Raw genomic sequence first — 23,876 nt, 5'->3', positions numbered from 1 at the left:
ACTGTGTGTGTCCGTGGGATGAAGTGATCTGAAACCCTGAGCAGGACACCCAGCCAGATGTGGGATCTGCACCCTGCCACGAGGCTGGAGGGTGACCATGCTGGGGTATGTTTGTCCAGTACTCCCATCCAGTTGAAGCGTGTCGCCGTCTTTGGGGGCAAAGGGGTGTGCATACAAGAAAAGAGAAATGGGATTATTAGAAAAAATGCCTTTGTGCTTGTTTGGATGCCAGATGGACGTAGCCAGTGATTGCCAAACGCAGCCACGTTCCCAGCGCTGGGGCGATGGGGACAGCCTGGGCTCTGACAGCCATATGATGCCTTGCTGAACTTGACATTGGCACAGCTGGGCACAGCTGGCGCCTCTTGGCCACTCCATCTGTGGGGCTGGAACTGAAAACTGGACACAAACCAAATATTGTAGCATCACTGGCATTAAGGGTGTTTCTGCTTCTATATATCCCAAAATAGGCGGCAAATATTTTGTTCTTTGTCAAGGAGCTCTTCTGCCTTCCGCGGCATCGCTTTCTGTGTCACTAATGAATTCTTGTTTGTTTGTTACTGTTTGATTTTCTTCCCACAGAGGGCTGATTTATTAATAGGAAGAAAACAAGCAATAAAGAATCCCTCCAGTTATTTAGCTTAGCTTGACTTCTTACTCTTCTTTGTTAGCTAAATTAAAAGCAATCCAAATCTACAGGAACCTTACTTCTAATTTGGAGAGCTGTAATTATTAGGAGCTATATTTACCAGGACACTGTCTGAACTTGTAACCAGATTTTAAATGAGTGCACTGTCAGGGTAGGGAATAAAAGAAGCTGAATTCAGTTACACAGTTTAACCCACACTGTGCGGAGCCTCTTTTGCCTCTTCATGCTAAGAAAGTGTTTATTTACAAATTTTTCATGAGTTGACATTCACTTTGCATACACGACTGCAAAACATCTAAACACAGCAGACTGCACATCCGCAAGACGAGCTGGAGCTGGGGTTTGCCATGGAATTAACCATGTTCACTACCAGCATTTAAAACCACTATGTTTTGCATTTCCTACAAATTCAGTTTTAAATGCTTTCTTAGTGATAGTGGTTGCTTATGCTTATGGTGTCTTTTTGACCTATGAAAAATTTGCAGCTAGCAATATTTCTTGCTTATTATTTCAACTATGGACTTGATTATTTTCTTTCTGTTGGCTGAAAATGCATAAATGTTTGGACAAGTTTAGGCTCAGTGTGCTGACACTTTTGCCACATGCTTCTCTGTAAAATGTATTTTAACTTCGTGGCAATGCTAGAAAAAATCTAAACAAATTTGTTTATGTGCCTAAAGAGCATTATAAAACCCTGTGAATCCACTTTGATATGTAACTGGAATTTGAGTTGCCACCGTTTCTCCATGCTGGGTTTAATAAAATTCACAGCAAACAGCTGATGAAATGAGCCATTTGAAGTTTATGCTGGCACCTTTGCTTATATATATCTCTGTGTCTGTATATGTACCTACCATACTATTTAATTTTTGATCCAGCATTGTTCCTGGATGAGCCTTGTAAAATGAGCTGAGCTGCAACCTGCACATCTTTGCAGAACGATTAGAGAAGGATCCAAATCCGCCTGTAAATTCAAGTTTCCCTTCATTTCCATCGCTATACGTCTCTGAATGACAGCAAATTCATTCCTGCACTGGAGACTTGCCAGAAGTTTCTCATCTCGCTGTCTGTGGGCTGCTCGCTCCCGCGCTGGCTCTTTCTTTTTTTTTTTTTTCTCTTTGAGGTTTTTCTGATGCCTATAGAGTGAGCTCAACTCAAAGGTTTGCAGCTTCGCTCTCGTCTGCTATTCTGTAAGAGCCAGCCTGGGTGCCGGTACGGTCAGGAGTAGTCTGTGAGCGTCGGGTTTCTGCCTTATTTCCCTGCAGGTGACTCAGAAACTTCACGATGCGGCTGGTAATGTATTTCATTTTCTAAATAAATACTTAAGTGTTTCTTTTATGCAGCTTTGTCAGCTTTTGGATAGACTGGCTTTCTCAGAACTAATTAAATGAAGAAATGTCGGGGGGTGGCGGATGCCTATTGGGACATGGATGCTGTTTGTTTTACTTGCCAGCCAGAGATGTACAGGCAGATTTCCTCAAGGAATCTTAAATCAGGCAGCACTTTTTCCTTTAGATAAGGAGGCTTGAAAAAATACAGATTAGCAGATACAATTCCTAACGTGCACAGAGCTGCAGGAAGTTTATTAGGGAAACCAAAATTTAAGGCTGTGTTACCTTGTAGGCTCAGAAAGGACAGAATTGTCTTCATGTGCTAACAATTTAAAACAGTGTTTGAAAAAGATGCCTGAGGATTCGGAGAGCTCTGCTGAGCAGTGGTCATGCTGCTGTGACAGAATTTCTCTAGGTTTAACTGCCCTTTTCTTTTTGCTCTGCAATTATTAGGAAAAAAGATGTGGCTACGGTTCATGGGGTGACCCTACAGGGCTTTTCAGCTTAGGTATTCAGCAGGCATTTCAGCTTCTCTAAATACAAGCCCTTGAATAGCAAGCAGATCAATGTAGGGCTCTTGTAGCCAAGAGTTCAGCTGTTTGTCAACATGTAAAATCTCACAGATTTTGTCGGGTGCAGTACAGGCAGCCTGCTAGATTCCTATGAAGTCATCCAGGAAGCGCTGTGGGGACCAATCCTGGCTTGGAGAACGGTCAAAGCAATGAAGTAATTCATCTCAGATTTTTTATTTTTTTTTTGTGTTCCTAACATAGTAGTTGTAACAGGCAAAGATTTAGTTTGGAGAGGCGAGCTGTATGTATTTAGCACCAAAGCTCTTTTAAGAGCAAATTCTTTCTCCCTTTAGCAATACTTCCCTTAAGACTAGCTTGTGCAGTGTGTTATCTTTACACCTGATGTGAAACTACATCATCTCAGTATAGTGCTGAAATAGCCCATGAGGCTTTTGCATTTTCTTCTCCCTACTAATAGACTGCTTAAATGTTGTATGCATCGTTACAAAGCTATCCATCAGAAGGCAATGTATTGAAAAGACTATATGTAAACACCACCATAAATAAAACTATGTGCTATTAACTCCGAAGAGAGAGAGCAGACTAACATGCTTCTGAGACAACACATGGGAGTTAAAGCTAATTGTGAGTGATAGCTCAGGCATTTCACAGTAAGGTTTCTGATGCAGCAGGTGAGGATACATCCTGCATGGGCAATTCCTCACTGCGTGGCATCCACTGCTTCTCTTAATTCAGGGGGAAAGGAGGAGGTTTGACATGTTGGTATTGATGTACCGGACATGGCATAGAAGATATGGCTCCTAGCTCTAGTGTGGGAAGATGTAAATAAGCAAATATTGAATTATCCTTTCTACAAAGCTAAAATTAATTTGAGCTTTTGTGTTTTCCAGGACAACTTGTCAGACAATGCAAACTAATTTGCTAAATTGCACAGGAAAAAAGACTGCATTAGGAATATCTAATTTACCTAGAGCTGAATATACTTCGATTCCCTTCATTGCCTGAATCAAGTTTTTCAGCTTTCTAATAGGCTAGATAAGCTCTAAATAAAAGAAATGCATAAAGAAATTACGTTAATAGTAAGATGCTGGGATTCCCTTAATGTTCACAATGCAGCACTGTAAAGCCTCATGCATTGTGTCAACTACTTTTCTCACCCACTTTCACTATGCATTTCTAAGTAGAGATGCTATATGAGACCTTCACTTGCTTTAAATTTCTGGCCTCTTAAAATTCTGATTTTATGTTACTTAAGGGTCCTGCAAGTTCTTGCTCTTGCAGTTTGTGTACTCATGTAATCTCAACAAAACCAAGGAGACTATTTATGTGCCCAGGGGCTAGATCACCTGTTTTGTTTTTAACAGCTTGTAGAGACCTGAAATACAGAAATGAGATCAAATGCAAGGGAAATGTTTCTAGTTTCCCTGTAATTTCCCTGGATGCCAAAGAAAATACAGTAATAAATGCCATAGTTTGTTAGTATGGTCTCTGAAGGTGAAGTCTTATTGTTTCAGAATACCTGTAACTATTATATAGACTTGTAGCTGTGTGTAAACTTCACTGTAAAACAAATATTTAAGACTTTTTACATCTGAAAAGCCTGCATTGTAGCATCCTGAGTATTAGGAAGGCAGTAAGTCAGGTGGACAGGAGAAATGTGGCCTCCAGATGTTATCCCAGGTCTCCGTGCTATCCACTGTGCAATGGGGCTCTTCCCAGAGTTCAAATACATTCCTCTACGACAAGTTGGATGAGGAAATACAGTGTGTAAAGTCACCTGCATCAATGCTAGAGGTAACATGAAAATTTCTTATGAAATAATCATGTTGTCAGTTTAGTTGGGGTTTGATCATGTGGCAGATGAAGTGAACTCTGCTGTCCCTGAATCCAGCAGAAGGTAGATGTGGAGACATTTTCAGTTAGCAAGGTCAGATCCTTTGATGAGGATGTACAGAATGTGTTTTTGAGAAAAAAACAGTGTTTGGGAAAATATCTACAAGGCAAGAGTAACGATCAGGTCTCCTTCAACATCTCTATAAGAACGGGCAAGTCAGTTGAAGTTTAACAATACTTCCTTTAAAGGTGTGTCAAATAAGTGAGGAGAGATGTGGCGTAAGATATTCCTTAGGAAAACTGTGAAGTGATAAACTGGTGCTGGTAGAACCAGCCTAATGCAAAATGGTTTGTACATAGACACTGAAATGGACCATTACAGTGGACCAGGGGATCTAGACTGAGCTGTTGGAAGACAAGGTGGCAAGAAACTCCCAGCCTACCTAACTGAGTGCATTTCTTAGGCAGCCTACAAGATGGGTGTAGAAAACCCTTGAAGCATGAGGCTTCAGAGCAGACGTAGCTACCTTTGCAGACAGCGTTTGACCCCAAGCATTGACTGTAATGCTGCATCTCAGCTGTGGTCAGCCCTCCTGCTGGCCATGATAGCTTAGAGGAGCTAGTTCCTGGGAAGATGCAGAAAGCAAAATACATATAATTTGGCTAGAGAGGAACATAAACCACTCACCAGTCTGAAACTTTGTAGTTTTCAAGGAAGGGAATTGCAAGGAATTAGTTTTGTGGTAGGAAAAGATATAATGAATAAGACACTAAAGGCATAGTTATACTGAAAATGGGAAAATTATCCTGTTGTAGGTTTTTTTTATAGTGTGCAAAATAACCTCTACAGGGAGCCAGACAAACTTATACTACTTAGACACTGAACAGGAGCTGTAACAGGCTTTGAGCCCAAATGGATACAACACATATTGGATCAGAAAACGGGATTCCTTTTTTTAAAAGCTCCATTACCATTCTGTGGCAAAAGAAATTTGTCATAAAACTTGAAGCTATTTTGAGAAATCGATGAAGTGTTTAAATAGGACTATTAAATTATAAATGTTTAAAACACCTATAAAATGTAGGTGTTCAACAAGACTATTAAATGCAAAGCATAGCTGAGGTGCATTTCAACATCTACTACACTGTTCAACATTTCTGGCGAGAAATTAGAACAATAAAACCCAGAGAACATGGCAAACTTCTCCAATAATTCTTGCTCAGGACTGAGAATATTGTATCTGATGCTCTGTGTGAGCCAGCTGGGTGTGGAGATTGGTGTAATCAACCCACCATGCCCAATTTTAACTGACATAGCTGAAAAAAAGCTAAAGGCATTTGCAGGGAAGTGCTCCAGAACCCTTTGCCTCTCTGAGGGGTGGCAGCACAGTTGCCAGTCACTTTATGGAATTACCCAAAAGTACTTGTAAAAACACTTTATAGCACTCATACAATCCGTGGTGGCACACATCCACCGCTCCCGCCGGCAAGAGGTTTTGCTGAAATTTCTCCTCCCAAAGCCTCCTTTCCCACCCAAGCAAATAGCACAGGAAGCAGAAAAATTAAATGTATTGGCGGTCTCTGAGTGTGTTTCTCTCCTGGGAGGTTTAGTTTTTGCAACAATTCTAAGGTTCCTATGAAATACTCTCATCTTAGTGTATTGAGTACTACCTCAGCACATCAAACTGAAACTAAGAGAGACTTCTGCTCTAGAGTTTTCTGTTGTAACTGTTCTTATTGCTGCACCTGAAATACCTGTAATTAGTTCCAGCCAGGCTGGCTGAGGGTGTAGGAAGCCAATTGCTAATGAAGTACCAGCATCCCCACCCCAGTGGGATGGCAGCCAGCACTGCTCCCTCCCCTGCCTGTTCCCTCTGGTGAAGCCATTGCCTCCAGGAGCAGGGAGAGAGCAGGTTTGCCTTCCCATTGTCACATGTTAGAACCATCCTCAACCATTTTTTATTACCGTTGTACTTGAGTGGTGCTGAGGAAAACCAGGTAAGAGTGTTATTCCTCTTCTTGAAAGGGCTGGGGGTGTGAATGCTGTGCGTGCCTATAAGAGAGGAATCTTCTGTGGTGATTTATCTTCTACATTTGTACCTTAAAAGAAGGAATATTAAAGTGTGTCATGAGGGAATCTGTAGCATGCCATATAGAAATAACCTGCAGACTCTGGAGAGAGATGGTTGCTTTTTTCAGGTATTCTCTGCCTATGCAGGTCCCAAATGGATCTAGTGTGCTACTGTGTTTATCCTGTGGTGTTCTGGAAAGCAGCCTTTCTCCCAGGCTTGCAATGAGGAGAGCATGGGCAAGCCTGTTGAGATGCTGTTGGGCAGAACCTGTTTTTCTGAGGAAGTAGGTGACAACTATGTTGTCTATGCAAAACTTCTGTGATTCCCTGAACTGGATTTTGTAGCCGTAATCTAAAGCTGAAATACCTCCATGGGCCCTCTAGCTAGTGCATTTTCTTTGATTAAATGTCAGTAGGATGTACCTGCCTTGGTTGTGTTACTGCTTCCAAATTTAATGACTGTGTTTGATCAAATTTTTATACCAGGGAATGGATTGTGCTTTGTAGTGTTGAGTTTGTCTCCCTGACGAACACAATGTAATATTTTCTTTGGGGATAGCTGTTTGCTAAACTCCAGATTTGAGAGGATGTATTTTCCTCTGATAACAAACTGGGGGGGTGGAGGTGGAAAACGCCTTTGTTCTTACCTTTACTAAACGCACAGAAGCTCTTCTGTCAATGTGTGCTGGTGCTGGGATTGCTGCTCTAGTCCATGCTCTCCATCTGCTACAGCCTGACGAAGGGTGCTTCCAGGGCCTCCTAGACATAGATGGGACTGAGGAAAGTCCCTCCACGGGTCCTCCCCAATGAAGCAAGACCCACCAGGGACAGACTGTGATCAGATCTGGAAGGGACCAGTGGTTTAGTGAGGGAAGGGCCAGAAAGCTCCTGCCTCTTTGTCCAGATTCTACGTAGCATTTGGTACATGGAGACATGCAATACCTGTTTGGTACTGTTGCAGTGAAAGATCTGTTGTACTGCTGTTTCCAAACCATGGGTGAAGTCATAAAGCTGATATTTTTACAGAATACAGTGTTACAGATGGGTGAGATAGGATGCAGATATGAATCAGCATCTATGGTCCTGCTGAGTCTTTTAATGTGGGCAGGGCTGGGGCTTGAAAGTTCATGTTGGTGAAGGGTAGATGCATTCGTGCATAGGTGGCTTTTTGTTGTGCTAGATCCTCCTACCAAGGGACTCAGGTGGTGGCAGCATCATGACATAGGATCTCACGATGAGTCGTTGTTATAGCATCTAGTGGTGTTCTGCTCTGAGCTATGGTCATCTCGGTTCATATATCTAGAGTGGCAGCAGATTTTTCTCATCTTGTGTCTCACTTTGTCACCTGCTGTTTGCTATCTTGGTGCTGGAGAGTTGCTCCTTGAGTCCTGGATCTTAGCTAGTGTTTCCAGCAACATCAGCTGGTATAATGAAGGATATTAGCTCTGCCCACAAACCTGCCGTCTCCCACGAGAGCAAAAACAAACAAACAAACTTGGAAGTTAAAACAGGTGATTTTGTTTCCTCTGTAGTTTCAGGGCAAAATATTTTTAATTTCCTGGACTAAAGATACGTTGGGCAGTGCTGAACCTTGTGCAAGAGTTGCAGGGGTTACTTGCAGCCAATTTAATGGCAGATAAATATTGTTTGCATGCTGCTCCACAGTAACACTTGAATGAAATGTTACAAGGGATGGCACTGTAAAACTTGATAATAAGTTTTGCATACCCTTTGGAGTATTCCACAGAATATTAGTTCCTGCCCTTCAAAGCTCCAGTTTTCCTGCTGGATAAGTTGTACACTAGTATATATTTCCAGGGGCTCACAATCAATTTCTAATTTTGATTGTGAGCAGCAAGGACAGTGTCTCTCCTGTCCAGAGGTCTGTCTGGTTGCAGCTGCTCAGGACAGAAGCTTTTGTTATAGAAAATATAGGTCATTCCTAGTCTGATAGGAGTGTTTTGAGAATCTCCTAAGGAAAAGGTAAATCAATTTGCAAGAAACTGAAAGATACCTTGATTTTTTAAGAAGAAAACCTAACAGATTTCTTTGTGGGCTTTTCTGTACTAGCTTTGTTTAAGGAAGAGAAACATTTTTATATAATGCTAGAATATATAAAAAAATGCAGCTTCCTATACCACACAACTTTACTCACTCTAAGAATGATCAGAAATGAGGAAAACCCTTCTGGAGTGACTTTCCCCCACCCCGTTCCACAAGTTCTGTCATACCTTCATCCACATTAGTGAGTCCTAACTCTGGTGTGTTAATTTAGTGCATCTTGCTTATTCTTGATAAGCATGAAACAAATTAGGGCATGTTAACATCTACTGCAGACCTGTCTCAGATTGCTTCTTGGCAGATATCCTCGCATCAATTTTTGCAGCGCTGGAGGTAGTAGAGCTTGTGATCTTTCTTTTGCCGTCCTGGGCATAATCCCAGAAACATTAGGTTTGGAAATCTTTCAGCAGAAATGGATGGTGATTATGCTAGCTGCCTGCCAACACATCCCTCGCTAGGAAGCAGCAGGAATAATGGCCACACCTCGACAAATGGCCTAATGAGCTGAATTCATGTCCACTTGGAAGCAGGTTAGGCATCAGTACAACCAAGCCCAAAAGCTCTTGTATTTTCTTTCTGACCCTACTTAATATTCTGCCTTATTGCTTTTGGTAAACTAGTTTTAAGCAAGCAACTACTTCTGTGTTGAATGCCAGTCAGACACTAGTGTTGCAGAAAGAGCTCAAGGGCTTTGCTGGTTCCCCAGTTGACCTGTCTCTGCTGGTATGAAGTGATGTGTCTATCTCTGCCAACGGCCCAGCTTGCGTAATGGAAGACTTTTATATTTAAACCAGGAAATAAATTACTCTTCTGAAAACACAAGGTAAAAAAATATCTTTCCTGCAAACTCGAGAGATGTGGAGATTAACAGGGCATCGCAACACCAGGGTGAAGGGCAACCAAGGATGTTCTTGGTGGGCTTTCCCCATTCCTGAGGTTGTTTGGTCTGGAGAAAAGGAGGCTGAGGGGGAGACCTTATTGCTCTCTACAACTACCTGAAAGGATGTTGTGGTGAGGCAAGTGTTGGTCTCTTCTCCCAAGTAACAAGTGATAAGACGATGAGATGGCCTCAAGTTGCATGAGGGGAGGTTTGAACTAGATATTAGGAAATATTACTTCATGGAAAGCGTTGTTGAGCACTGGAACACGCTGCCCAGGGAAGTAATTGAGTCACCATTCCTGCAGGTTTTTAAAAGATATATGTATATGTGGCCCTCAGGGACATGGATTAATGGTGGACTTGGCAATGTGAGGTTTATGGTTGGATTTTATGATTTTAAGGGTCTTTTCCAACCTAAATGAATCTGTGATTCTATACCCACTACTGACAGGAGTGAGTTACAGTGGATGAGCCTCTGTCACCAGCTGTAGGACTTCTCTTTTCTTTCTTGTTCTTACATCCTTCTCCAGGAGGAAACTGCAGCTTCAAAGGTCACCAGACATCAGATGCTGAGTGTCGTAGTTATTATACTTGGAAGAAAATTGCATCACTTAAGCTAATTACCAAATGGCAATTCTCCTCTGAAAAAATCACATACCTGGGCTCTCTAGGAACACAAAGTGCACAGCTTTGAAAGCAAAGTCATTCCTAAGGCTCTTTGAGCAATGTGATTTAGTTAACCTACTTCCTAAAGCACAATTATGTGTAGCTGAATAATGGCTGTACGGGAATGACCTTTCCTCAAAAAAATCTAGTCCTTGTGCATCTGCTATTTCACCGAGAAGGTTTGCACAGCAGCTACCATAGAGTTAGTGCTCAAAGAGCTATCGAAGTTGTTTCCTGGGAGGGTGATCTCCTCTCCACTCTCGATTTCATCTTGGCTGCAGAAAGGTTAGCATGTGTGAGCTGCCAACCAAAGCATCCCCTCTTTCAATTTATCAGCTTCATGGGAAGCAATGGAGTTAAATGCTTTGGAGCCTGGTGAGAGTATGAAGATGTGGGGAAGCAGAGGTATTTAGGGGCATTGCCCGGTCTGTAGGACCTTTCGGAGCAGGTGGCAGGCAGAGCAGCTTCTAGATTTTGTGGGCTGTGTTTTCTTTTGTTGCCTTTTTTTGCCCCATCTTGTAAGAGGATGGGTGAACAGATTGTTCCCCTTTCATATGTTACCAGTATTTTACTCTGAATAAATTCTTACATAAGCCGGGATGTTAACAGCAGTGGCAAAACCCAGTAGAGGTTTGGTCTTGCTTCTGAGTACTTTTAGGATATTTTAAAGCCAGGTGCAAAATTCTTAATTTATCCCTTTCTTTCCTGTGGTTCTTCCACATCCTTCATTAATAAAATAAAACTCCTCTAGTCAGTACAAGTGAACAAGTTTTGAAATGTTGTAGTTAAAAATGCGACCTCAGCTCTGATTTCTCAAGCCAGTAAGTTGTCTCTGATTCTCTAGTGTGAATCCCAAAGGCAGCTTTTAGAATAGCTTTATGCCATCAAAAAACGTACTGAAAGAGCACAACCTGAAGAAGGAAGGTTGGCTAAGACTGCACTTTGCAGACTCACAGAGATTTTTGCATCAAATCTGCCGGCTGAAATATTGTTGATGCATCAGCATTAAGAAGAGCTTGCTGTTTGTTTTCCAGCTCCACATTTCGCAGAAATATTCTTGCTTCACATTTTTAATGAAAAATATATTTCTGGCCTTCTGTGTTTGCAGAGGATAGCTTACAAATGTGAAGCCCAAAGGCTTAAAAACACAAAGGCAAATAATGCACCAATATTTACAGCTGCTCAGAGTTACTCTCTTTTAACTGAGTTCCAGGACATTTGGTGTTTCAGTTTATGGACTTGGAGTGATAATACACTGGTTTTGAAGTATCTTGCAAATTGCTAAAACTGGATTTGATTTTGTAAGTTAATCATAAATATTATAATCTGCCATTTGAAAAACATTTTTTTTCAACATGGAATTATGCTTAATAAATCCTGTTTTAAGAGATTTCCTCCATCTCATAAATTGCTTGAAAATTCTTTACAGAAATAAGAAATACAAAGTAAAATTGAAACCTTTGATGCCAGTTTTTCTCTCTTTATATCTTTCTCCTCGCTTTTTATCTCCTTCCCATTCCAAGTCTTTCATGTATTGACTGAGGACAGCATTCCTTGCCCTTTGTATAAAATGGAATAGATGGTAGGCTTATTTCTAACTATTGCTATATTGTCGAAACACTGATTTACCAGCCATTCCATGCCTTATACTAGCAATGTGCGGTCTTGAGGAGGGGGAAAAAAACCCGAAGTCAAAACCCCAAACCTTATTTATTTATTTTTTAATACTGAAAGGAAAATACTGTCTTTTACTGAAGCTGCAGAGCTGGGGCACTGTGCTAGCCATGGTGCAGAAGTATCCCTGCTGCAGCAGGGGCAGCAGTAACCTGGATCCCGGGTGGTTGCAGCTGGGGACATTGAAGAAGAGGAGGCTGAGAGGAGACCTCATTGCTCTCTACAACTACCTGAAAGGAGGTTGTGGAGAGGAGGGTGCTGGCCTCTTCTCCCAAGTGACAGGGGACAGGATGAGAGGGAATGGCATCAAGCTCCACCGGGAGAGGTTCAGGCTGGACATTAGGAAAAACATTTTCACAGAAAGGGTCATTGGGCAGTGGCAGAGGCTGCCCAGGGAGGTGGTTGAGTCACCTTCCCTGGAGGGGTTTGAGGGGACTAGTGGATGAGGCACTGAGGGACATGGTTTAGTGTTTGATAGGAATAGTTGGACTCGATGATCCGGTGGGTCTCTTCCAACCTGGTGATTCTATGATTCCATGATCCTTTTAGGTGAAATTGTCCACTTCAGTCCAGAGGCTTAGGTAGACTTACATCCTACTATGGTAACCTATACATTGTGTTATCCTTTCTCCTTATACATCTTGACTTGTCTCGCCCTTGGCACCCTGCTGAGCTGAATCTTCTTAAGACAAGGAGCTCCTAAGCTCAGGGCCTGCTGTGTGAGAATATTTCTTCTGGTCATATTTGAATTTGCTGCTTATTTTTCAATGAATGCCAAGATGCAGTCTTTGAAGTCGCTGAACTACAGTAACGTATCATTGGGTTTATAGGTACTGCTCCTTTCCATCCCCTTTCTGGTGGAAGAAGCTCCAATGCTTTCTCTGGGGATGAGAAGCTTTCTCCATAGCTTGGTCTGTCTGGTGACTTCTCTACAGACTATTGCTTCTCAGGGAAGGAACCTGGGTCTGATACTCCAGCTGCAGGAATGCTGCCATTAGGTTTGCATGTAAATCTAAGTATATCTGCAGTGTCTGCTGCATTTCACTTTTAACGGTAAATTTTTAATCTGCTCGCAAATTCACCAAATTTCAGTGTTCTTTATGGCCTTTGTTAGACTTGACTGACTACTATTATTAGCTGCAAATCTTGCACCCTTGGTGCTCATCTGTTTTTCTGTATCAATAATGAAAGCAATACTATGGAGCTCTGTGAAGCTCTTTTCAAGCTGTGAAAGTTTTACTCTTTTTATTCCTGAATGCTGCACATATAAGCCCTGATATTCAAGCAGGGAATTCATTTACATGCTATGTATAGCTCAGCTGCCCCTCAACGACTGCCATTCTGTCCCTGTTTCAGAATATTATTTACATTTATTAAAAAACAGTTGAACAGTATTTGTCGAAGTTGGTGTATTTCAAAAACCTAGTGAAAACCAGCTGCTTTCAGAAATACTTCAGAAATTTCCTATTAATACTTTACACAGCTTCAATTAACCTATTTTTAAAGTATTTAAAGTGATTTATGTGCTCTTAACTGAATAAATGAGCAGTTCTTTAAGCAAGCTTTTGTTTAAGACTGTCTCTACAGCTTGTGCATCTCCTTGCAGGGTGAAAGCAATTTTAAACCATTCTGCATTTGTGTTCCATGGCAAATAGTCCTGATTCTGGTAAAAGGTTACTGGATTTTAGGTGTATCTTAAAGAATTTCTTTTCTATGAGCAAAAGCTCATTGCACAAAGGTAATTTAGCACCAGCAGTGCTCTTAGATGAGCAACTTTTGATTTATATGGAAATAAAAGTGGCAGAGCAATACTATTTCCTGCCTTAGGAAGCAACTCCCCTGCCATTCTCTTGTCATTCTGAACGAGTTCACTCTTATTGGTTCTCACTGTGTAAACTGAAATGGTCAAAATCCTTAAAGTTGCTGGCCCTGTGGTATCTGCATCTGTACTGAACTTGAAATTCTTCACTTGCTGGAGCTGATGCAGGGGTTTGCTTCACATAGGAAACGTATGTTGTCATTCTTGTCTAGTCCTCCTCTGATTTTCATGTAAGTGCGTGTTATAAGCAAGATATGTAGAATACCACCAGCTTTTCACCGTGTAAGAGGGAGCAGGGAAAAGAATAATCCTCAAAACTCAAATGAGCAGCAGAAACTCAAAGGTCTATTTTCCATGTTCTCATTGCAAGTAATGTTTTCATTAGGAGTAATGCTGATTTTTCTGTTAACCTTAAAAAGAGGTTCAGGCAGATTCTAAGAGCATTTAAATTCCCTTTTGTATTTAAAATAATACAATGAAAGATCTTACACAAAAAATTGTAATTTTTTTTGTCTTAGGATTTCAGGTTTAGTATGAAAATTGTCAAAAATCACACAGCAGTTGAGTTATCTTCTAAGAGACATATTTCAACATTGGGCCAGTCTAGGATGTCCTACCCGTTTTCATACCACCAAGGAAAGATATGAAGTGCTTTGTACAGCTAGGCTTGTCTCTCAAATAAGAAAGTTTTAATGGCTTTGTAGACTGAGTAGATTTTGCACTTTAAGTTCCTTGGGTGATTTTTCAAAAGTAATCCAAATTCATAGTTAAAAGCATTCATCTTTTGTGTCGCTTTGTTTGGATGCTAGCTTGATGTGGTTTTACATTTTTTCTTGGTGTTATAGGCAGGAGAATCTGGCTGGGCAAGCAATGCGTCTGCCTTTTTAGCTCATCCATCCAGAGTCAGTGGGCAACTATCAGAGCCCTTGCCTGGGCTGGGGAAGGCTTTCAGGCAGCCCATCATGCATCCATTACTTCTGTTGTTTTCCCAAAAAGTTCACCACTTTTGCTTGGGAGAGAGCAACATGACTTTATTCCAGTTCTTTCACCTCCTATTTTTGTTCTCTTGTCTTGGATGAAAATTGCCAGTCAGGGCAAATACTGTCCTCAAGACTCTGTTTCAGCTATGTGGTGAGGGTGGCAGCCTTTAATCCTCAAGAAAATGTCCTTTGGGTTCCAACTTCCTGGCTGGAAATGCAAGTAGATATTAGGCTCAGCAGAATCAAGGGATGCACGTTTCTGTAAGCCCCTCTTGGATCTGTTTTTTGTTACCCAGTTCAGCAACCTGTTAGATTTGTGTCAAACTCATCTCACTTGTCTCAGAAAAATAGGATCTGCTTATACATAAAAAGACTTGAAGTGAGTAAAATAAAACCAGGGCGTTAAAACTGAAATGCGCGTCCAAGGCAAAATGACTAGTCTTAAGCTATCCATTTAAAACCATTGCTGCTAATTAAAAATTATTCTCAGTGGAGGCCTTAGTTAAATGCAGTATCACAGGAAACATGTGGACAGAAAATGCAACTAATTTTAAAGCAATTGTGACTTTGGGCAAACTTATCTTTTCGTGAAGTCTGAAAGGAAGGTAACATCATCTCTTCCTTAGTACAAAGAGCACCAGCAAATTAATGTCAGTGAAGCAGAGAATTTAATGGCTGTTCTGCAAATTAAAAGCTACTTTCTCCTTAGGTTTATGATTTGAAATAACGTTCCTGGGAGAAGTGTTGTAATTAAAAGTAAAACAGAGGCCTGAGGATGATGGATGTGACCCACAGTGCTCGCATGCTGAGAAGCCTGTGTAATTTTTCCCCAGAAGAAGGTAGATGGGAGATTCATCATCAGGACATCCAACGTATTCAAGCAGGGGTGGGGGAAGCAATTACATACAGACCTGTCACCATCAGAAGCTTATGAATATTCTTATGCAAATTTTAATTTAAAATATTGATTTAATTGTCTGTTGGGGAGCTTCATGTTCGCTTCATAACCAAAGCAATGAGTTAGATGACAGATGTGTCCCATTAGACTCAGAGGTGTTTTCTATGTGAAGATCAAGTGGCCTAAGACACTGAGTACTAGTGGTGCCTGTCACAATCCTAAAAATAACAGCATTAAGTAATTTAGCATCTTACATTTATAATTGACTATGACTTATCCAGTGATCTCTGACAGTGTAAATTGTGTTGTACTAGGGGAGCTCAAACCTGTGGGCAAGATTAATGGCCATATAATGGGAAGAGAATCTGAAAACACTCTCCTCATACAGAAGTTAAGAGGCATTAATTTAGACGTAAAGGGCATAAATGTTTGAAGACATTGGCTTGCTAAGAGTGATAACATGTATAATAACAGCACTTTTCAAGTTTATTACTGTTTTCAGTATCACAGATGGCTGCAAATTGTAGGGCTCTCTTCTATTGTGTCTTTCCCCTCTGCCAAATTAACAAAGGAATGTTAAATCTTGGCTAGCCTTAATACACTGCATATGCTAACGATGGAAACGGCTTCATTGTGCTGCTAAATTGATGGAAGCAAGACAAGATGTGGGAAAGTGTGTGTGTTTTAGTTGGTACTGGGTATTATTTTGGGATTCAGACTTATGTTCTGCACATAGTGGGGCTCTCTGGAAAATGAATACATTTGCATGTCATGTTTGCCAGCACATTTCTGTTTTGAGTGCTTTCATGTTTCAGTTGCTACTGGTTATATTTTGGGACAGAAACTTATGTTCAGTATAAACTGGAGCTCTCTAAAAGGTGAATAACTTCATATTTATCAGTAGGTTTCTGTTTTGAGTGAGTGTATCCAAACTGGCAAAGCAGACACACATTTCTGATCAATGTGTTGCTTTGAATTATGAAGAGGCAGTTGCCCTGATCTCAGCCTGGCTTCTCATGACTGGAGAGGCAGGCTATGAACTAGTCCTGAAGATAAAGCAGGGCTACAGCACGCAGGTGGTTCTAGCAGACCAAGCCTCAAGTCAATTAGAATTGTAGAATCATAAATCATTAGGTTGGAAAAGACCTCTTAGATCATAGAATCCAACCATTCCTATCTGCCACTAAACCAAGCCCTTGATGTCCTTGTTGCAGATTTTGGAAAGTGTAGGTGAGACAAGGGGCTGCAGATGGGTGAAGCACGTTATCCTCGCTAATGGATTTGAATGCTATAGGGGCACCTTGTCCTCTGAGCTTGTCTCAATGACAGTATTTGTGTGTGACAAGGTCACGTTTTGGAGATTCTGGTGTGATCTCTGTTCTTCTGGATGCTCAGCTAATGACCTTTGTATCTAAGCAATCACAGTGGCATCCGAAATCTGTAAGTATGTCCAAGTATTCTCCAGTTCTCCCTCCCTGCTCCAGACTGTGTACCCAAAATAAAGGAAAAGCTCTGCTCTTGATCTCTCTGTGCCTCAGATTCACTCTGTAAAATGGAAAATACTTCCAGTTCTTCCCCAGACTGGATAATGAAATGTCCTGATATCACGATAAGCATGTAGGAGAGATCAAAAAGAAAAGTAGCAATTCAGACCAAAGTTCAAAATGCATGTACAAAGGTGTTAGATCCCTCACCAAGCAAAAAGAAGGAAGCAAGCTGTATAGAATAGAACATTATTTATAGAATAAAACATTATTTATAGAATAATACACATTTTTTTTTGGCATAGTTTTAACTTCTGTGGACTTCATCCTATGGAACAGGGTGGAGGTGTGATAGAGCTGAGTTTTGTAGTTTGAAAGGTACCAGGAATTCATAAGGGGGCTGAGTGTTTGGGTTAGGGCACTTTAATTCTGGCGTTTAATTTGGAATTTGATTCCGGCAACTTAAATGCTCTCAAGACAGGCATAAGAGTGGTGTCTCTGCTAGTCCCAATCAACTCTGGGCCTCGCTCGCAGAGGTCGCTGGGCCAGGAAATTGTTGCATCAGACAGATCTTGGTGTTCAGCAGAAATTTCTATCCTTGCTCTTTCAGCTCTATGCTCTTAGTAGTTTCTCTATCAGTTTGCAAAGAAGATGAGAAATTCTTATCTATTGATGTACAGAAAGAATTTTTGTAGGGAGTACCATATGATCTTGCAGTCTTCCCTTGTAAAACCAGTAGAAAACTGGATATTTGTATTTTCTTATGACTAGACCAGCCTCTGCTACTGGAAAATGCTTCTTACTCTTGCCTGCCATGGTTTAACGAGAGCAGACTGATGCGAGAACATAGCCACTGTGCACTGGTTTAATATCACTTCTGTGCAGCTCAGGTTGCTCTTACTGAAGGTCTTAAATTATGTGTTTAGCACTTTCTTTCTGCTTTTTTTAGACTCAGTGGGAATAATTGCATAGCCTTTGTCCACAATTTGAGAGTCAGTAACTGGGCTTTCTTGGAGCCAGTCTTCCTTATTGTTCAACAAAACATAATTCTGTTTTTATTTATTTTGCTTTTGAGCTATTCTGTAAGGCATTGTGTGGCAGAGGGTCATGGGGAGGAATAGGAAAACTCCAGGATTCGTATCGACTTGCTGATCACATAGACATTTTCATATCTGTGTCCACATGTGTAAATACAGGTGCATTGTGCAATTCTGAACAAATACATTGGTTTCAGTACAGATTCCCTTTCAAGCCCCACTTGGAATGGGAATATGATGATACGGAGATCCTGAGATGCTCCCTAGTGTTTATTTTGATGTGTAGGAATATGGTTTGCCAAAGACCAATGCACTAATCAAAACTGGATTAAAATACATTCTGAGGACAAGATATTTACAGGGAGGTATATTACGATTTCTTGGATGTTAACAAATTGAGCTAGAAATTAAAGCTGTTTTCTTTAAATAATGAAGAATTGGACACACTTTGTATAAGAATGGTAAGGAAGCGGAAAATCACTGATATTATATTCATTCCAGCCTGCTTGGAACACAACCTATTTTGTATTTTTTTTCTTGTGAGAAAATCCAAATGTGTAACCAGAAGCTCTCCTTGACCTTCTTGCACTGGAATAACCATCTAGCTAAGTCTGCTAATGGAGTTTGCTTTAATGCAGTAATGTTGCTGTTTGGAGCACATTCAGATATGAATTATGGCCATGAAAAAAATCTTCTTCTGATTCAGCTCTTCCACCTGCGGAGCTGCCCTGTGCAATAGCTGAGCCCGCGGCTCTCCAGGGCCACCTGTGATCCATCAGCGTGCATGGGCACCGCTGAGACCTTGGCGTGAGCAGCATGGGGAGCTGAAAGAAAAACCTGCGGTGTGTTGTGATATAATTTATGCTAGTAAGCAGATTTAAATTATGTAAATTACTGTCTGCACTGAATCTGCCATCTGGAAAAAGTTATGCATACAAAAATCTGTCGGGGCAATGCAAGGGACAGAGTATCATTGAAGAGGGAGAAGGGTTGATGGAATAAAACCAACCTGCTCTGGAAAAATTTATTCACCTGCTACAGTCCAGTGGTCATGCTCTTCTTCTGTAATAGCCAGTTTAATTTAGTACGACTGAAACAATTGTTTAAAGCTACTTTGGAGTTTGGAGACATCCTTGTTATCAGGGCCAGATAAATGCTGGCTGGGATGCAAAGAAGGAACAGGAAGGAAACCTGGTATATCCAGAGATGCAGGTGTGCAGGGGCCAGTTGGCGATGTAGGAGTAATTGCAGAGGAGATGAGATCTGACTTGAAAATTTTGGGGCTGGTTCTGCAGCCACCCTACCTGTAACGTTTCCTGCAGTAAAATGAGAATTAGAAGAGTGAAAGGCTACATCATATACTGCCTCTCTGTCATGTTAGCCATCCTGCTGTCTCTGAGGTCAGAGCAGACTTGTCTGGTTTCTTCTCCTCTAAAGCAAGAGCTCCATGAGCTAGAGGAGCATGCATCTTGGAGTTGCATCACCTGATGACTTATGCTTTTGAGGCAGGATGTCCTTTTATAAGCATGTATTGCCTTAACTTCTGCTCCCAAGAGGTCCCAAGATAAGACCTCTGCAGAGCATGTTACAGAAATCAGTGCTTACAGAGGGATAAGGCCTTAAACGAATGCCTAGAAAGGCAGAGTTTTGTTCTTCATACATACACGGGTAGTAAAGCCTCTTGGCTTTTTGACAAACCCACTTAACATGTTTCAACTCAGCTACTTTTGTCTGCCTTCAGTTTAAGGAAGCAGCAGGCTCTCGGTGATGTGTCATTCATTACAAGAGCAGCACAGTCCATGTATTAGTAATATTCTATAAAGCAGAGCAGTAATTACAGAATACTTTGTCAAATTTTATTATCTGTTACTACAAAGTATTGTGGTATTGTGTGCACTGTTACAGGAACTTATAGAGAAACCTTACTGACTGCACGCCTATTAACTCGGTAGGCACGGCGTTTAATTTTAAAAAATAACAGTTGGAGACTGTCAATGATGCTCCCATAAAAAGTACTCCAGCTTCTGCTGCAATGCAGAAAGGAAACAAATGGTTCCCATTTAGACTTGGCATACTGTAACCCTACAGAGCTGACTTACCATGATAAACTATTGTCATTGAATTGTATTCCCACAAGCCATTACTACAGCCTATTTAAAAAGCGTAATGCGATCTCATGTATTTCTAATTATTTGTGAGATGAAGGGATAAACTACTTCATAAGGGATAAATAGCTTCACAGTGCTATTTCTTGCTTACCATTCTCATAACTTGCAAAGCAGCTCTGAGTGCCTTGCCTCTTTCCATTACTGTTTATTAAAATGCTCTTTAATGAAATGGGTCAGCAATATTATGAGACACTGAGCTTTTATCTTGCACTGAAAAGTCTGTTGCTGGACAGCAGAGGAGCAGCAGCATTTTTTGAGACAATAATGCTGGTTAAATTGAAGATTACAGGGCTCTGAAGAGGAGAGCCTTTGCAGCTTGGTGTTTTAGAAGGTTTGCTTTTCATAGCACGCACTCATCCCTTTGAGGATTGGGTTGTGCATTGCTGAGCTAATGGACTGGCAAAGTTGGTCTTTCTTTTGAGGTAAGCTATGTGTGGCAAGCTTTGAAGAAAGTATCAGTAAAGCCTGTTGTGGCAGGAAAAATACGTGAGGAAGCACCTCACCCCTGTGCTTCATGCTGTGAGTCACTCCCACCCTCTCAAAGAGCCTGGGCAAAGAGCACCTGTCAGTGGGAGTCATGCAGGAAGGGACTAAAATGATAAACTGGTGCCTGCAGTGGAGTCCAGAGTCTGTGCTGTAATTCAGGTTTAGGTTCCTTGGTTCATCACCTTTGATCCCTTAAAAAACCAGCAGCAGTGCACCCCACTGCTAATTAGTTGCCACCGTAGCTGATGTACTTAGTGTGATGTTTCCTACTGGTTCCTGTCTTAGGGCTGTTCTCAGCCAGAGCTGTTGTGTGCAGCACAGGGTATGCATTCCGTTCACCACTTCCTCCACCATTACTAGGTTTTATGTTCATTGTGTTTTGTGTGATTTTTCCCTTAAAAAAAAAATGCTATCCAACTTTCTTCATGGAGACCTCCTAGAGAAAGGATGACTATCTCTGTGCTCAATGCCACTAGGCTCCTTTAGGAAACTTCATCTGGACAGCCTTTATACCTCAGCTGACAAAGAGATGAATGCAGGTAGAAAATGAGGGCAAAATAATGGCAGTTTTAAGGATAATCAGTTACCAGAGCCGTTTTCCTATGGGTACGATGGGTCTTCTCTTTCTTGAAGTCCCCACACCAAGGTCTGGGGGTCTGGTTTCTGCCAGAGGTGTCTGCTTAGCTAAGGGTTTTGTTCTTCAGTACTGGAATGGATAGGGGAAATTCTGTGTGCTGTGTCAAATAGCAAATCAGACTAAGCAACGAAAACTGCTTTGTGTCCTAAACAGTCCATTACATGAAACTGCTATGAATTAATGGCTTAGTACTTTGGTGTAAGTAAGCAACTTGTTCTTCTAGCTGGGTCAGTCTCTGGATTTTAGCCAGGTGATAGTCTCAGATGTGCTTTGAATATGTTTTCAAACCATATAATATTTGAATAGAAGGTTCTGTTTTAATAAGAGTAGAAAAGCTTGTTCTACCCATGAGAAGAATCAGGCCCAGAACAGAACTCCTCCATCTGCACTGCAGACAGGGCTGTCACTCCAGGCTGTCTCACAAAGCCCACGCTACTGATATTCAGGTTTTGAAAGTGAGCAGCAACCTAATGTGTGATGGCAAGAAAAGTAATGACTCTACCATAGATACAATAAGTATTGATTTAAATGTATTGTGCTGCTTCTCTGTCTGGAGAAATTAGAAAGGGAAAACATAAGATTTAAATAGAAATCCATTTACTTTCTCAATGGCTTCTATTGCTTCTGTGCTAAATTTAGTGATAATTAAGTTCTCTGTGCTTATAACAGTGTGCTTCCTTCTTCTGGTGGCACTTCCCCAGTGGTCAATCCTTCTGCAGAAGCTCAAGTGTTTCCCAGTATCAAGTAGTATTGTAACAAGCAATAGTTCATGTTATTCCTTAATATGGGGACTAGTAGAATTAAATGATCTATGTAAAACCTTTCTCCTTTGTTAGAGGGTTTGGGTTTCCTGAGTAGTCAAGAAAAACTCCTTGAAAAATATCTTTGTTTTCCTCTAAGTACACAGCAGGAAAAACTTCTGTGTATAGTGTTTATAATAGAAATTCAAATATTTGTACAGCTCCTATGAAAGCAATAAATTATAAAGAATCCATACTAATTTGGATGGAAACATTGACTGATAAAAGGAAGGCTTCCTTTTAGTATTTTGCTCTATAAACAGTATTCCAACACTAATCAAATTTTAGAAAAATACTTCAGTCAAGTTGTGGTTGCCTTTTTTTTGGATACAGAGATGAGTTTGGCTATAGAGGAACATGGCAAGTCTTATTCATCTCTTATGAAACCACAAATACCCTTGTAAGGGAGCATTACAAGAAAACTTTGACCTTTTGGTTGCTCCTGGCTGCTCAGTAGATGCTGCTGGGCTGGAGATATCTCCCAGTGCCATCTCCATCAGGAGAAGGTGCTGGTGAGGCTCGGGTCTCAGCAGAAGTTGCATGGGTTAGGTTGGCAGTGCTTCGGAGTCACAGTGCTTTTGTGTTTCGTGTTGGCTTTTTATGTCTGTAAAAATGGACTGCCCAGCAAGTGAGCGCTCAATGAACCAGATAAAAACCTTGCCTCTGAGAGCCACTTGATACTTCTAGGCTTAAGTTCTAAGCTTAGGGTTTGTTTTGCGGTAGCTTGTAATGCTTTACAAAAGAATCTGGTGGAGGACTATCTGTTTAAACTTAACCCAGTCCATACCTCCCTTTCACACAGGAGAGCCCAGTGTAGAGGGTGGAAAGGATGGTTTTCCTTTGTGTGGCTCGTACTTGCTGATATGCCCCGAACTGCCCCAGCAACGAAACAGTCCTTGCAATTGGCTGGCTCTGAGAGATTACATAGCATTATTGATCTGACCTTTCCTTCCCATGGACAAAGTTTATCCACTTGTAAGGAGTTTCCTGTAGAACTAGTGATTTGACCTTTACAGCTTTCAGCAATCCATGATAAATGGAGCAGATGAACACCCAGTGCCAACATTTGCCTTTATAAAACCTGAATTTCCAGATTTTGACAGATATATCCTGTTAATACTGCAGTTTCCAGAGATATAACCATAGCATTAAGGCAGCATCTTCAACTTAACATTTATATAACATTTCACTACAACTTCCACCCTCACCCCACCACACACACACACACACAAACTGAATCTGTAGGGATGTGACTCTTTGACTGTTTGACCTTTTCTTCAGCTTTTTCAGTCAATAAAGTTCACTCCTGTGACCTTATTGTAGCTCGGTGGTGGTTCTGTACTATGATAGTGGTATTTCTTACAATCTTGTTGTACTAAACTAGTTAAAAACAGGTTGTTTCACTTACAGGCTCAGCTCTGAAAGAACTTTGATGTAATGGGCTAACTTTAAAAACTGAAGGCCCTATAAAAGCACCTTGAAAAGAAGAGATATAATCAGGCAAGTTCTTTCATGTGTGAACCTAAGGGCTCTCTCTTGCTTTTTGATGACAGAAAATTTTAAACTTCGGGTGAATTGAGTTTTTGTCCTTTTTGCCACTTAGATGGAGGAAAGATGTAGGCATTTAAATGGAAGGGGTTTACTGTGCTCTTTCTGGCATTTCATGCTTGTGACTTCAGTCGTATTCACTCTTGCTCTTGGGAACCCAGTGTAGAGACTACTGTGTCCTTCGTGGCAGAGACCTGTGCAGTGATACTGGACAGTGAGGGAAGGGGTTTTCTTGTCATGAAGTATTTGAGTTTTCCTTTACCTGGAATAATTATGCAGCTTTTCTGTTTAGCTTGGGAAAGGGTGGATGTGGAGCTCCAG

The 23,876-nt window shown here is 41.1% G+C and overlaps 1 protein-coding gene across 3 annotated transcripts in view; it reads left to right on the top strand.

Annotated features, from left to right (window-relative positions):
• Positions 1 to 1,816: 1,816 nt before the first annotated feature.
• The window catches only part of SCHIP1 (schwannomin interacting protein 1), a 179,112-nt gene continuing 157,052 nt past the window's right edge, over positions 1,817 to 23,876 (top strand). The window contains exon 1 of one of the 3 annotated variants that reach the window (XM_069865143.1): positions 1,817 to 1,942. In XM_069865143.1, the coding sequence (XP_069721244.1) occupies positions 1,934 to 1,942 (9 nt within the window). In that variant the 5' untranslated portion in view covers positions 1,817 to 1,933. The remainder of the gene's footprint in view (positions 1,943 to 23,876) is intronic. The other 2 variants (XM_069865142.1, XR_011338107.1) reach the window with 2 other exon arrangements.

Source organism: Phaenicophaeus curvirostris, chromosome 10 (genome assembly GCF_032191515.1).
Source record: "Phaenicophaeus curvirostris isolate KB17595 chromosome 10, BPBGC_Pcur_1.0, whole genome shotgun sequence".
Classification (NCBI taxonomy): Eukaryota; Metazoa; Chordata; class Aves; order Cuculiformes; family Cuculidae; genus Phaenicophaeus; species Phaenicophaeus curvirostris.
This window is presented reverse-complemented; position numbering and strand designations above follow the sequence as displayed.